Here is a 14,011-nt window from a genome sequence, read left to right as displayed (position 1 = left end):
AAAAAATAAAAAAAACAGGCAAGCCAAAGGAAATATTTTGTTTAAAAGATGCTCTTGTTTTAAGACACTCTTTCTGAGTGTATGGTTACACGTAAATAAAAAGTAATTTTTGAAAGTAATTCATATTGTGTTGGCAGGTCTTTGGTAACAGCAAACCAGAAATCAGAATATCTGCTAAGGGTTTTAAGTCATTCATAGTGTTTTGAAGTCTAAATATTTGCAACTTCCTTGACATATAATTTCTTTTTAGCCTGAATTAGATTTAATTACATCAGACGAATATCTATTACCTGTTTATTTTAGTATGATCATTACATTTAAATCTTCTTTGTCGAATCATTTGCCTCCATCTAACCCTATCCTCTGCATCCTCTTCTCTCACACCAACTAACTTCACGTCCTCTCTCACTGCATCCATAAATCTCCTCTTTGGTCTTCCTCTAGATCTCCTGCCTGGCAGTTCCAACCTCAGCATCCTCCTACCGATATATTCACCATCTCTCCTCTGAACATGTCCAAACCACCTCAATCTGGCCTCTCTGACTTTATCTCCAAAACATCTACATTTAAATAATTAAAAAAAAATAGGCCATACTAATAATAAAAAATGCATTTCTCTCGGGAAATGTTTTATCGCAAGAAATAATATCGCAATATTCAACAACAATATTGCATATCGCATATTTTCCTAATATCGTGCAGCCCTAGTGTGTGTTCCAGTCAGTGGACCTGGAGAAGTTCTGTGTATTCCAGCAGCTCTGTGTGAAGCAGTGAAGCAGTGAGCAAATTATGAGCTCAGCACAATACGGGTCAGATTCAATAAGCATTCCTGCTGTTCCACATCCCACTGAGAGGTGTGTGTGTGTGTGTGTGTGTGTGTGTGTGTGTGTGTGTGTGTGTGTTGCCCTTTGTAAGAACCAAATGTGCCTGTAATGATAATTGGAGATTGTGGTGGCATTTTAAAAGCTGCTTTTCTATCCCTAAAAAAGTGTTTTATTTCAAATAAATTCTGGAGCTCAATATTTACTCTTAAAGCCTGGAGTTCAGTGTAACTGCAGCGATATTTGTTTATTGCTGTATAAAAGTTTGGGGAAGTGTATCTTGGAGATTAAAAGATATAACTTGTGTGTTAATGTGTGAGTGAGCGAACATGTGTGTGTTATGTATTTAGGTAAAGCTTAGGGTTTAACATTTCATTATTAAACTTCGTAACACAGTACAGAAAAAACTGCCTGAATAGTTGTGTGTGTGTGTGTGTGTGTGTGTGTGTGTGTGTGTGTGAGAGAGAGAGGTGACTAAACGAATGCTCAGCCTGCAGGCATTACACTCGGCTCTTAATGAACTTGCCTTAATGAGGGGAAAAAAGCAGAACATGTTGTAATGACGAAGCTTTTAAACCAGTGCGGGCCGTTCCGTTTGTAATGATCTCAAAACGTTGAATGCGCGTGTGTGCTAGATGTTGTGTTACGGACGCATTGTGTTAGCGTTACACAAGAGCGCCTTTTGTATAGATGCAGATTTTCAGCTTTTATGACTTAAAAAAAAAACGTTAAGGGTACAGAAACACGCTTGGTGTATTAGCACAGTACCGCGGTGTGTTTAGCATCTCTGCGTAGCTACATTTTCCCTCCAACTTCACGACCCGTCTCTGACTCTCGTCGTCATGGCGATTTATACCGCCTTAGATGTACGTGTGTGTTTTTTAAGAATGTTTTCTTTGTCGATTCTCACGAGCACTTCCTGTGTATGCAAAGAATAATTACTTTAACCTTTGTCCTCACCGCCCTGTGACTGCAGCCAGCTGGAATGTACACACACACACACACACACACACACACACATAGACACATGCACGTACACACACAGAGGGCAGAGGCACTAGAGCCATTAGCCTCTGCCAGGAAGTCTAGTTTGGATCTTCTCAGTTCACTCTCTATCACTCTCTTTCTGGTGGAGTGTGTGTGTGTGTGTGTGTGTGTGCTTTTTGTTTAGGTGAGTTCGAAGCTTTCGCCGCTCTGATTCCATTTTAACTTTCCTGGCCACGGAAGCACATTATTAGAGGACAGAAATATGAGCACTGTCTCTTTGCAGCACCAAGAGTTTCTTACAGTACAGTGTAAATCCCATGTGGGAGTGTGTGTATGTGTGTGTGAGTTTGTATGCTTGTATGAACGTAAGGTATGTACATGTGATCTGTGTGTATATACATGTGTGTGTGAGCGAAATCGAGAGACAGTCAGATAGAGACAGAGAGAATGATGGATGAAGAGAAACAGACAAAGTCAAAAAGTGAGACAGATGGACGTAGACATTGAGGGGACACAGATGGACAGAGAGAGAGAGAGAGAAACAGACTGCTGAACAAATAAATGTCTGTATATTAACAGGACAATGTAGCCGTACACGTCAACCTGCTACAATCTGAGGAATAGTGAATCCCACACACCCACACGCATTATCATTATTATTATTATTATTATTATTTGTCACATGTCATTGTATTGGCTGACCCGGCCTTGGCATGCAGGGTGTGACTGGCTGTCATACAAAAACCCACCACATTCTTTCTCAAAGGCCGTCTGGTGCAACATAAAACATGCCCATACACGCACACAAAAACGGGCCAGGAGCATCGAGGGCGTTCCTTTTAAACCGTCTGTGTGGAGAACGCTTCACCTGGACACTCCTTTAAGACACTCACAATCACCTGTTTGTAACCAGACCTGCAGCAAATCCTCAACTATTCAAAAAAAAGGAGAAAGAATGGATCAAATGTCTGCACATGTAGTCTGGGGTGTGTTGACCTGAACTCGAGATTATATCCAGGGTCCTGATGTTGTCTTTTTAAGGCTGGAGCACAACAACAAAACCGTCCACCATCAGTCCTGATGTGAATGGGACGTTGGGAGCATTGGGTCATTTTGGACAGCACGAATAACAGGGGTAGCTCAGTGGTTGAGGCATTGGACTACAGCTCAAAAGGTCTCAGGTTAAATCCCACGACCACCAAGTTGTCTCTGTTGGGCCCCTGATCGAGGCCCTTAACCCACAACTGCTCAGATGTATAATCAGATAAAGTCGCTCTGGATAAGAGCATCTGCCAAATGCCTAAAAAGAATAACCGTAGCATTTCCTTTAACAGAGGCTTCCAAGAATAACTTGCAACACCGGGACTTTGTTTTCGTTTCTTTTTTATTCATCGTTTAGAGGTTGAATATGAAGGATGAGAACGCAAATAAACACAGGAGCTGCCGCAACCCGTCTGTGATTATTATAAATCCAGAACAAGCGACGGGACAGAAAGTAATCAACACTTCCAGCGCGGCAATCAGCCTCACACCGACTCGCAGAATTCCTCCTAGCAGGGGGGCGATCATGCTTTTAAAATCTTCACTAAGGGGATGTCTTGATCCTGTCTTCATCATCAATAGAAAGTGCGTGTGTGATAATGAGAAATGATTGGTGTTTGCGTTATCCAGTCTCTATAGTCAACGTAGTTTCCGTATCCTGGTTACACCCACAAAAGCGACATTGATGACATCTTTAATTATGACGAACGTGTCCTTGCGCTTTGCTCGCTGCCGGAGAGAAAAAACAAAACTTCTAATCTTACCCGGTGTACTTTGCACCATCTGACACACCTTCATTAAAGGCACAGTTTCAAATAAAGGATCCTTATATTGTGTGTCTCTGAACATCAAGTATTTGATTAAAAAATTGTGATATGATTTCCTCGTACTTTGCTCCAGTCATGAGGTTTGTTTCTTTCTATGGTCTTCTCCTCACATCGCTTCTACCATTATATATACCACACTGTCTGTTGGTGGAAAATGTTATGATTTAATTCAGCTTTGGTTACAGCACACACTGTGGTGTCCAGTTCATGTGTGAAAATGTTTCCTCGTGCTTCAAGAACCACTCTTTCACAATTTGAGTCCTGGTAAATCCCTGTGCCATCAGGGAAGAGAAACTCCTTAGATGTGATAACCTGGTCATTCACATTGTTGGGGAAGTTACTCAGAACAAGTAATCTACTACAAATTATTAATTACTACTTTAAAATTGTAATTTGACTACATTACTGGTTATTACATGTCAAAAGTAATCAGATTACTAATTACATTACTTTCAAGCTACTTTAAAAATAAAAACAGTGTGCGCCTGTGATGCTGTTCAACCTGTTGTTGCTCCTCGCTCCCTCCGTAGGCTCCCTCATAGGTTTCCTATGTAGGCGCCCCCCAAAATTTTTGTTAATGGATCTCGGGCTTACTCTGCGTAAAAAATCCTCCCTTTTTTCACCTCTCCCTTATTTAACCCTCTTTTTCTCTGTTTAAAAAAAAATGAAATCACCCCTCACAAGACCTCGCCTCATGTCCGTGTGTCTGTGGTGCCATCCGTGCAAAAAGAGTGAATCCGTTACAACATCAAATGTGAAACTACAAAGCTCTCCGACGATTGATTAAAGCGCATGCGCGTTAACTGATGCTGTCGCGCAAAAACGTGATTTTTAAATCTATTTTGATTACATTTTAAACACCACATTTTTAATGCTAGTAACATTGACAACTGTAATGAAATACATGCATTTAAAATGTAACGTGTTACATTACTGCGTTATTAGGAAAAGCAATTCAATTACAGTAACGCTTTACACCCAACTCCCTAGCCATTTTTTTTTATTAGTCTCACTAACAAGTGTTTTTTTTTTTTTTTTTATGGCTACACAGCTGTTTAGTCCCAGTTTTGTGTTCAGTTCTGTACCCCTGTGTGTCTCATGTTTTTAGACATTTTTCCTCTTTCTTGTCTCCTTCCTTTAGAAATGGAGTGGTGGCGTGTGGCAGCGCTCCTGGTGCTGCTGTGTGTTGGCCGCTCTGACTGCGATCAGCCCCATGCCCAGTTTTCCTCCCTAACCACGATCAGCACAGTAGTCCAGGACCCCCGGACAGGCCGGATCTACCTGGGCGCCATCGACGCCATCCATCAGCTGGACGCTAATCTACAGAAGGAGAGTACAGCTCAGACGGGACCCAAAAAAGACAGCCCGAACTGCACTCCCCCCATCACTGCCCAGTGTGTAGAGGCTGTGGAAACGCACAACGTCAACAAGCTTCTGCTGGTGAATCCGGCTCAGGGCACGCTGGTTTCGTGTGGCAGTGTCTTTCGCGGCATCTGCTCCCTGCTCAATCTGAGTAACGTTGAGCAGCAAGTGTACTACAGTGACACCAAGGGAGAGAAGACGTATGTGGTCACTCCAGACAAGTCAGTCTCAGTGGTGGGAGTGATCTCAACCTTTATCAAGGACAAACCTCCACTGATAAATTCGAGTGTTTTCCTAGTAGGTCAAGGCTATGGCAGTGCAGATAGTGTGAAGCTGGTCAGCACCCGTCTGTTGCAAGTGTACAATGACATGGACATATTTGAGAACATCGTGGAGACCTCCACTGTGCAGGCAGGCCCATACATGCAGCGCTACCAGCATGACTTTCGCTACGCTTTCAAGCACAAATCCCATGTCTTCTTTCTGTTCTCGCGAGCAATGGACGCCAACGATAACCGTAAGGTCAGCTTTTTGGCTCGCCTCTGCGATAACGACCAGAATTACTATTCCTACATAGAGCTTCAGCTCAGCTGCAGCAAAGGCAAAGACAATGTCTACAACAAGGTGCAAGCAGCATACTTGACCTCTCCAGGGTCGATTCTCGCCCAAAATCTTAGCTTGAATGGCTTGCCAGTAGATGATAAAGTGCTGTTTGCTCTGTTCAGCAAACCGGATGGCCAGGACTCTGCACTCTGCATGTATCCTATGAGCAGCATCAACCGCAGACTGCAGGAGGCTATGGAGTCATGTTATAGAGGAGAAAATATGCCAAGAGTTGTCATGTCTCCTTACACCACCAAAAAGGAGGAGCTTTGTTCGACCAGGGTAGAGGTGAGTGTGTGACCATGTCGTTTTTTTTTTTTTTTATTATTTTACAGAATGCATGTACATTTGTGATTGAAATTTATCTACTGTATAGTCTAATAGTAAAAATCAGTTTAACCCGTTCACAAGAATAAGGAAATCAATATGTAAATGCGGATGTGTGATAAATGTATTCTCAAGGTCTCATGCCTCTTTCTATGGACCACGTTTGGTAAGGAACACCCACAAGACCAGTTTTGGAGATGCTCTGACTCAGTTGTCCTGCCATCAAAAATTGGCCCTTGTCAAAGTCACCCAGGTTCTTAGACGTCCATTTTTCCTGCTTCCACACATCAGCTGTGGGAACTGACTACTGACTTGCCCCCATAATATATCTCCCTTCTTGACGGGTGCCATTGCAACGAGATAATCAGTATTATTCACTTGACCATTTTGTGGTTTTATTTTTTTTATGGCGGATTGGTGATATGGAATGGCTTTTAAAAATGTTCAGTACCTGAGGAATGTATTAAATGTGTCTTTCGTTTATATTTTGAGGGTATATGTGGGCCTTGAGGGTGCATTACGGACGTTTCTTTGTCTTCCGCATACTCTGTAAACACGGTAAACTATAGCGTTGAATGGCTCTGTTGAGTGACTCGTGTAGCCACGCCTACTTTAAGGGCAAAAGAGTTAAATTAGGAAAAAAAGATGGCACATAACTGCCCATAATGACCCTTCTACTTAACATTTTGATTTCATTTATGGCACAGGTTAATATTAACTTCAGGCAAATACCGAAGGACTGGCAAAGTTTCATTAAATCCTGTCCAGTCAGTTTTACAGAGACTGGTTTCTGGTCCTCCAATGTATGAAACATAAAGTTATCCTTGAAGGAGCGAGTTCTGACCAGTGTACAGTCAAAACCCTTTTTATTTATATAGTTGTATAGAATTTCTATATACATTATATCTATATAAGAGAGGTTTTGACTGTACATTGGCCAGAACTCAATATTTTTACGTTTTATACTTTTGTCTGGTGTCCTGAGTCTCAGATGTATGAAGAAATGGAAAACACCGCTTGTTGGAAATTTGGTAAAAGTAGAAAAAAGAAAAAGGTCCATTCTCCAAACATTGTGTGAATGTGTGTGTTCACCAGGAGTCCTTGTTAAACAAATACACGTGTGGAGCCGAGTTCCTGCCGTCTCCATTGGCCACTACACCCGAATTCGCTTTGAGTGCCAGCGCCATCTACAACAGGAAAAGCCTGCTGACATCTGTGGCTGTGTCTGTGGTAAACAACAACACTGTGGCTTTCGTGGGCACCAACACAGGAGAAGTGCTTAAGGTGATGTTTTATTCCTCTTGTAAAACAGATTACAATATTACTATACAGCTTGCAGGCTGTTGTGAATTCCGGTGGATCTGTCAAGCCCAATGTTATTTAATTTTTGTCCTCGCTTTGCAGATTCATCTGACCGATCATGCTGACGTGTACGGCAAATTTCCAGGAGATAGTAGCGATGGTCCCGTAAACAAATCCATGTTCTTTGATTCCACCATGGATCATCTGTACATCACCACTATGAAGAAGGTGGTTAAGCAATACCTACAGAGTAAAATCATTTCTCAGTATGTGTGTATTTTGAACTGTTTGAATACATCATACTTCTGTTTTACTTTTAGATCACGAAAGTTCCCGTGCAGGCGTGTGAACAGAAGAAAGACTGTCACTCGTGTGTGAGTCAGAGAGATCCATATTGTGGCTGGTGTGTCCTCGAGGGCCGGTAAGTGAGCACCTTAAACACAGAACCACTTGATGTCAATAAAGTTCAATGAGTTTTGCATATTGATGATGAAAAATGAAACCCATCATGTACACTTAATTTTTTTTTACTTGATGACAAGTTTATGAAAGCGATAAATTAAGTTGTTTTGATTCAAATGGAAATTGTCAGGTTTAGTTCCTGTTAAATAAAGTGCTCGGAATAAAGCAGTGAAGAAAAGCCTCTGATGCCTTTAAATCCCAAATTAAAGGTTTGCTTTGGGTTAGCTACTTAGTGAGTGATTATGGATGTTCTTCCCACAGTCCAAAGACCTGCAGATCAGGCCATTTTTCCGGTAGCGTGTACTGTATGTTTGTGCCCAGCAATCCACTGCCACTCCGTCCAAGGTGTTACCCCGCCTTGTGTCTGCCCTAGGAGATGGTCACAATTATTATTATTTTTTTGTCTTGCAGATGCACCAGAAAAAAGGAATGCCGCCAAGGAGAGGAGAAGGACGCATGGCTGTGGAGCCCCAACCAGAAGTGTGTAGCCATTCAGAGTTTCGATCCTCCCAACCTCAGCTGCAAGAAGACCAACCAGGTCAGATACGATTAATCTATCTTTAAATAATTTGTATTCATGAGGCACTTCTGGGAAGCTCAAACCTCTCCTGGTACAGTGCTAATGTTGATTCCATTGTTAGTTCTGTTGAGCTCATTACAGGGCTTTGTTATACTTTAGTCCTGAATCTCTACAAATGAAAAAAAGTCAATTTGTGTATTAATTGAATTTAGTGTCTTTTAAGGCATCTGAACTTTTGATTTAATTTCTTTCGTGCACAACGTAACATGTATTTAGTGTTTATATTTTGTTTGGTTTAGTCTTGGTAGAGCTGCCCATGTCCTTGAATAAACTTAATGCATGAGCTTTTACATATGAGGTACACTTTATTCACACCTCTATTGAACTTATTATTTGACTTTGCCTTTTTTGGGGTTTTAATAAACATGAATAGTATTGTATTTTTCCCTCTTAAGAGCCTGTGATTCCACTGTAATTGCCTTTGTGACACTTAAGAAGTTGAGACGGTCATTAAATCTTTGTCTGGCTTTACAGGTGAAGATTAATGCGTCCCCGCTCCCCAGCAGTTTAAACGGTCAGCTGACCTGTGAATTTGGTAATTTTGTAAGCAATGCTGAAATGAACAACCGTCAGATTATCTGCGCTTTACCGAACCCGGAGATCATTCCACAGACACCTGAGACACAAGGTGAGACTTTATTCTTCAGACAAGACCTCTCATCGCCATGCCACTATAGGAAGGTTTAACATTCTTACGTTAATGAGAAAGCTGATTTCGGAGAGGCAGTTATCTAGTTTAATTTAAGCACATCTCCAGGCACCCTGTGTTTGGAATTGTTTTCCCAGAGAGGGGTCGGTGCTTTCCTAATGCTGTCTTCCTAATTAGACATCGTTCATCTCTGGAGCATAAAAGTGATATCCTAAAATGCTGTCTTAACAGCTGCTTCCTGGAAGACCAGGCATCAGAGGCAATAACACTACTGTACTGTAGTCTGTCACAGTACATATCATAGCATTGGTTAAGCTAAAGAATATATGCAGGACAAGCCACTGCTCTCAGTAATGGCAATGAAATGTGAAAAAAAAGCAATTAAAATGTGTCTCGTTTATTTCAGGCTGTGTATCATCTGCCTGTTTTTTTTTTCTGCCTTTATAGATTTCGTCGCAGTACCTGTGAAGATACTATTAAATAAAAACATTGAGCTTACACACGGTGAATACCAGTTCTACAACTGTGCAGCTGTTGTGAAGAACGCAGTAAATACACCGTAAGTGATAAATGGGCATTTTCCCTCCTCACTCCTTAAATCTATTAACTAAAAAAAACATGTACAAGTATACATCTACCGTGTCGAATTGCAGTTGCATAGCGTGTGTGACGAGTCAGTGGGGCTGCCAGTGGAACACACAGGATCACACGTGCAGTGACAAGGACAATTCTGAGGAGAACAACATCATTAAGCAAAACCAGGTATGATGAGACAAACAGGTTTATCCCAAGCGACTTACTGTTGAGAAAGGATGCGACTCGGAAGTTAAGGGCATAGCACAAAAATTGTTGCTGTGCGGAAATTTTAACCATTGTGCCTCAACCACGTCCTTATATTATCATCATAAATGACAGAACCAGTGGCTTACATAGTATCTGTATATACAAGTCTTTACATAGTAAGTGAAGTCATTAGAAGTTTTATTATAAAAAGCTTCTAGATACAAGTTTGGATAAAACCAAAGTTGTGTGCTCGAGCTAGAAACTATTTTTACAAAAATACATTAAGTGTAAGCTGTCGGAGTGGTGGCTCAGGCGACTAAGGCTCTAGATTGTTCATTTTTACACACACATATGACAGCAGTTAACATTTGACATTTTGATCTTGTTCCCTGATTCTTACAGAGTGACAAGTGTCCTCAGTTTGAGAACCTGGAGCCCAAACTCATTCCCGTGGGCCACAAAAAGCAAGTCACGTTCGAAGGCAAAAATTTGGAGAAATACACGGTAAAGATATTTAGCGATTGTAGTTACTCATTTGTAATGTAAGCATCATCGGGTAGGGATTTAATCAATGTTTCTTGTCTTGTGCTTTCTCCAGGGGAAAACGTTCCAGATCGGTACCGAGCTCATGAAGAACATGGGTGAAGTGACTACTACAGAGTCAAAGTACAGCTTTGATGGTTATGAGGTCAGTATGTGCATTAGATATCCTCGAACTGTATGTTGAGGCTTTTGTCATCCTTTCTCCCAGAAAGGAATGATAAATGTGCATGAGTGTTACAGAACTGCAGTAAATTTTTAGGACAGGATCATGCAGCGTTTGTTACTTTGTACATGTTTAAACCATTAGGATTGCACTATTATATATGCATATAATGATAGATATTGAAAATTATAGAAATGTTTACGGGTCATTAAATTGCCAAATATTTTATTTTGGGTGTGTGTGTTTGAGGGTTAACAAAACTTTTAGCATTCGTACAAAGTAGAGAAAAACGGAGCAGGTACGTAGTAAATAGTTAAATTATAAAAACATTTAAACATTTCGTGTTTTATCGTTTTTTGTCATTTGTCCATCTTTCGAGAATGACCCGCATTTCTGCAGTGCCACAGCTGTGCGCTCAGGTCGTGCCTCTCGGGTGACTTTAGCTGCACACAACCCATTATGTATGACGTTATGTTTACTTCCTGCAGTTGAGTCGATTTTAGAGTCAAATCACTTTAACAGTTCAACGTGCTCAGATGCTCTCGAATAGAAACACTCTGCATGTGTAAAAGTACCCTTAAAAAGCATAGTGATGAGTGGGACTGGGAACAAATCTTTAAGGATATTTACAGAAAAGATTGCTTGATTAATAGCATCTGTGCTCTTTCTCCCTTTACATACCTGATGTCTGAAATCTTTGTCATTACTTTGTTTTAATACAAAGTTTTAACCTGTGATGATGCAAGGATTTAAAAAAAAATTGAAATAAGGACTTATTGTTATTTTCTACAAAGAACTTACAAAATTGTAAGAAAGTTCATATCTATTTTAATTCTTTTTTAAAAGGTTATGTTAAAAGCAGAAAAGTAGATTTTGTTTATTGAGTATACTAAAAATTCCCCCCCAATTTTTTTTGTAAGTTGAAAATGTGTTTAATGATGTACGTAACTAACGTCTGGTTTAGCCTAGACTATATTGAACCGCTCAGAATACTTACATTTATTCAGTTAACACAAAGCATTGTACGCTGTATAAAACGTCTCCTGGGATAGACTCGATCTCTCTCTGACCCTGTATACAGCATAAAGCAGTATAGACGATGTGTGGATGAGTGATGTTAAAGGCTGTTGAAATATTTAGGTTTATTTGGAAGAAATAATTGATGTGAATATTTTCCTTTGTCCAGTTTGCTTATGATAAAACGCCGGAAGTGAACGTGTCATTCTACGTGAAGGATAAAGAGACCGAGAAGAGGATTGACAGCACACTTCAGGGTAAGTATGGTCTGACGGTGATGTCCAATCTCTTAATCAGTATGGTCATTGGCTCTATTATCTTGAAGGTTTGTAAAACTACACCTCTCTTTCTAGCATCCATGTGTTTTAGCCGATGCCTGGGCCGTCATTATTATTTTTTAAAGAACATTACTTTAAATTAAACCCTAAGTAGTTTGCTGTATTTTATTACATTTTAAATAAAAGTACTGTATGTATTGCAAACTATAGATGTATATTAAAACCCTGATCCTGAGCATGTAAATAGTCAATTTCTGGTCCTAACATGGAATTATTGTAGCCTGGAAATATGTGTAACCTTGGCTTTTACTTTCCTCCCCAATCACATATTTACTCAGAATACCAAGAGTACTACTCCCCTGAGCTCTCCATTCACTCATCTCTCACACCCTCTCTCTCTCTCTCTCTCTCTCTCTCTCTCTCTCTCAGTGGTGCTGTACAATTGTTCAGTGGGCCGTGAGGACTGCAGTCTGTGTAAAAACGCAGACCCGAAATATGAGTGTGTATGGTGCGGCACCACAAACTCCTGCATTTATTCTAAGCTTTGTAGAAACGAGCTCCAGGAGTGCCCTGCTCCCACCATCAACGATGTAAGATACACACACACACACACACACACACACACACACACACACTTACTCACTCATTCTTCGTACTTTTCAATATAATATTTAGAATTGAAGCATATGATTGCAAAAAAAAAAAAAAAGAAAGTTTTTTAACAGCACATCTATTAAATGTATTTATCTATTTCTTTCTCTACAGATCACACCACGGTTCGGACCCAGGAAGGGGAAGATCTCAGTTACTATAAGGGGATCCAATCTGGGGATTAAAAAAGAAGACATCAAGAGAATCACTGTGGCCGAAGTGCCATGTGAGCACCAGGCAGACAGATACACCGTCTCCACTAGGTACTGATGGGAATAAAAATATGTGCAGTCACGATCAGTATGACTGGATGCAGCTGCTCCTAAGAAAAAAAAAACTCCTTTTTCTGAATGTATTTCTGCATCTTTCCATGTGTGTGTGTGTCAGTATTGTGTGTAAGATCGGACCACTGCCTGAACCTCCAGTGGATGTGCCGAACCCCAAGAGCCCAGATGGACCAGTAAAGGTGGAGGTAGAAGGAAAGGCCATCAGTGTATCCGCAGTTCACTTCACATACAGGGTACTAATCAGCTTTCTCTTTTTCACACACGCACACACTTATTTTGAATTCTCTTTCTCATGATCACTCGTTCTATCACCTAAACACTCGGGTAATAATCATGAATATTTAATTGTAGGTCGAGCACAGTTTTTTCTTATGTTTAGTTTTGTTAAGATCTTTCAAAAAGATTAAATGATGCACACGCATGAAAAAAGGTTTCACTTTTTATGTGGGGTTGGAGGAAATTGCTGACCTAGGCACATTCCTAACTTCACCTTGTTTAAATACTGTACATTCCCACCCAAGCAAAACCGCCCGTAGGAAACAGGTCTAACAGAGAATCAGATTTCTCTCAATTAAAAAACACACAAAAAAAAAACAAAGAATAACTTTATTTAGATTGGAATCAATAGTGAATTCATGGAAGGTACAAGTGAGACACTAATCATAGATTTTTGACCACTTTCTTGGTGTAAAGCCCATTGTGTTAGGAGAGATCTGTATGGTGTGGTGGCTTGCCAGATGTTGGCCTGTTTCATTAGGAGGTGGTTTAGACTTATCAGCTACAAGTTTTAAAGGTACAGCTACACAAAAAGTCCTTCCTAAGAAAAATCGCATGACTGAGTTGTGACAGCAGCAACCCTTTGTCATTAGTGTGGATTGACTGTCATGCTATGTCATGAATTATGTGAAAACTTCTCTCTTATTTAATTCAATTCAATTCAACTTTATTTATATAGCACTTTTAACAATTGTCTCTTACTGATCAAATGCCCTTAGCCCGGTAGCTAGTCTCTGGTCCAGTGAGCTGCCTTTAGCTAAAAAAGTTTCATGAATGCATGTGATTGAATACAGAGTAGCTGCACTAGTTCATGCTAAGTGTAAACTGAAGTACTTTGCTGAATCTGTCTCAGTTAACATCTCATAATTTAGACTGCCAAAACACAGTATATAGTAAAAAAAACTAATTCTGAAGTGTATTCGGTTTATTTGGAAGTGACCAGTTTTGCTTCCCTAAAATTTTTAAGTTGCTAACTTCAGCCGTTTTGGAGGGATGATTTTTTCACGTGCCCTAAAACTGGCAATTTTTCAGCATTATACTGTCTCACTCAA

At 40.3% G+C, this 14,011-nt stretch overlaps 1 protein-coding gene across 2 annotated transcripts in view; it reads left to right on the top strand.

Annotated features, from left to right (window-relative positions):
- Positions 1-14,011, top strand: part of plxnb2a.1 (plexin b2a, tandem duplicate 1) — a 106,236-nt gene that overhangs the window by 75,451 nt on the left and 16,774 nt on the right. For both annotated transcript variants that reach the window (XM_053508674.1, XM_053508673.1), the window contains 14 exons: positions 4,818-5,929; positions 7,064-7,252; positions 7,373-7,498; positions 7,591-7,691; positions 8,144-8,270; positions 8,787-8,940; positions 9,409-9,520; positions 9,615-9,723; positions 10,147-10,248; positions 10,343-10,432; positions 11,637-11,724; positions 12,175-12,335; positions 12,511-12,659; positions 12,784-12,916. In XM_053508674.1, coding sequence (XP_053364649.1) covers positions 4,820-5,929; positions 7,064-7,252; positions 7,373-7,498; positions 7,591-7,691; positions 8,144-8,270; positions 8,787-8,940; positions 9,409-9,520; positions 9,615-9,723; positions 10,147-10,248; positions 10,343-10,432; positions 11,637-11,724; positions 12,175-12,335; positions 12,511-12,659; positions 12,784-12,916 — 2,751 coding nt within the window. In that variant the 5' untranslated portion in view covers positions 4,818-4,819. The remainder of the gene's footprint in view (positions 1-4,817; positions 5,930-7,063; positions 7,253-7,372; positions 7,499-7,590; positions 7,692-8,143; positions 8,271-8,786; positions 8,941-9,408; positions 9,521-9,614; positions 9,724-10,146; positions 10,249-10,342; positions 10,433-11,636; positions 11,725-12,174; positions 12,336-12,510; positions 12,660-12,783; positions 12,917-14,011) is intronic.

The sequence above is a fragment of the Clarias gariepinus genome, chromosome 12 (genome assembly GCF_024256425.1).
Source record: "Clarias gariepinus isolate MV-2021 ecotype Netherlands chromosome 12, CGAR_prim_01v2, whole genome shotgun sequence".
Taxonomy (NCBI): domain Eukaryota; kingdom Metazoa; phylum Chordata; class Actinopteri; order Siluriformes; family Clariidae; genus Clarias; species Clarias gariepinus.
The sequence above is the reverse complement of the archived record's forward strand: the minus strand, read 5'-3'. Positions and strand labels throughout refer to the sequence as shown.